Source organism: Pterocles gutturalis, unplaced genomic scaffold (genome assembly GCF_000699245.1).
Source record: "Pterocles gutturalis isolate BGI_N339 unplaced genomic scaffold, ASM69924v1 scaffold20174, whole genome shotgun sequence".
NCBI classification, from domain to species: Eukaryota; Metazoa; Chordata; class Aves; order Pterocliformes; family Pteroclidae; genus Pterocles; species Pterocles gutturalis.
The window spans coordinates 1-950 of NW_010128678.1; the positions used below are offsets into that span (position 1 = coordinate 1).

Consider the following 950-nt stretch of genomic DNA (forward strand, 5'->3'; position numbering starts at 1 on the left):
GGGAGGCGGCGAGGCTGGGGGCTGCGCGGGGTCTACCTGTCCATGGTGATCTGCCAGTAGGTCTCGGCAGAGAGCGGGATCCAGGTGATGCCATTGGTGGCGTACAGGGGGTCGATGGCACCAAAGAGGACGAAGCTGCCGGTCTCCCCATCCCTGAAAGGGGGGAGACCTCAGGTGGGGGTCCCACTGCCCCCCATCACCACCACCCCGCTGGCAGTGCCATCTTCTGCTGGTGCTGGGGATGGGGAGGGATGCCCCCAAGGAGCCACGGGGGGTCACACCACCAGGGAATGATGCCGGTGACGGTGAGGGATGTCCCCAAGGAGCCATGGGGTGTCACACCACCAGGGAACGGTGCCAGAGCCAGCCCCAGGGGGAGGAAAATGGGAAAAAAATCCTCAGGAAGGGCTGGGCAGCTCCAGGCAGGGCTTACTTGCTCAAGTAGACGGAGAAGAAGTCCCTGGCCACCAGACCTTCTTTCATCATGTTGTCAAAGACAGGGGTGGCTCCGTCGGAGGAGATGCTGGGGAACGCCAGCCCCAGGATGCCATCAAAGGGGGCGTAGTAGAAGAAATCACCCGGCTCGTTCTCAGCCAGCCCGAAGACCTGGTGTTCGACGCTGATGTCCGCAACCTGCTCGGGGAGATGGGGAGAAGGAGAGGGGCTTGGGTTGGGTGGGTGGCTCCCCGGTGTCCCCGCTCCCATGGGATAGGGGGGTGGTGTGCCCCTCCTTACCGTGACCGTGTCGTAGCCCAGGACGCCGTACATGCTGCCGGTGCCGTAGGCGATGTAGATGCTCTCATTGGTGCCGATGAAGGTGGAGGACTTGGTGGGGTTGAAGCGGTGGTGGTCACCTGCAGGTAATGGGAGGGGGACAGTCACCATCTGTCCTGTCCTCCAGGGATGTCCCCGGAGCCAGGCATGGCTGGGGTGTCCCCTGCCTCCACCCC

General features: G+C 63.7%; 1 protein-coding gene across 1 annotated transcript; it reads right to left on the bottom strand.

Annotated features, from left to right (window-relative positions):
- Positions 1 to 32: 32 nt before the first annotated feature.
- Positions 33 to 854, bottom strand: LOC104466337 (pepsin A-like; the record flags this gene model as incomplete). Its single annotated transcript, XM_010079721.1, has 3 exons — positions 33 to 153; positions 434 to 633; positions 736 to 854. Coding segments are annotated over 3 exons (440 nt in total), but the record flags the coding sequence as incomplete, so codon positions are not given.
- Positions 855 to 950: the final 96 nt, after the last annotated feature.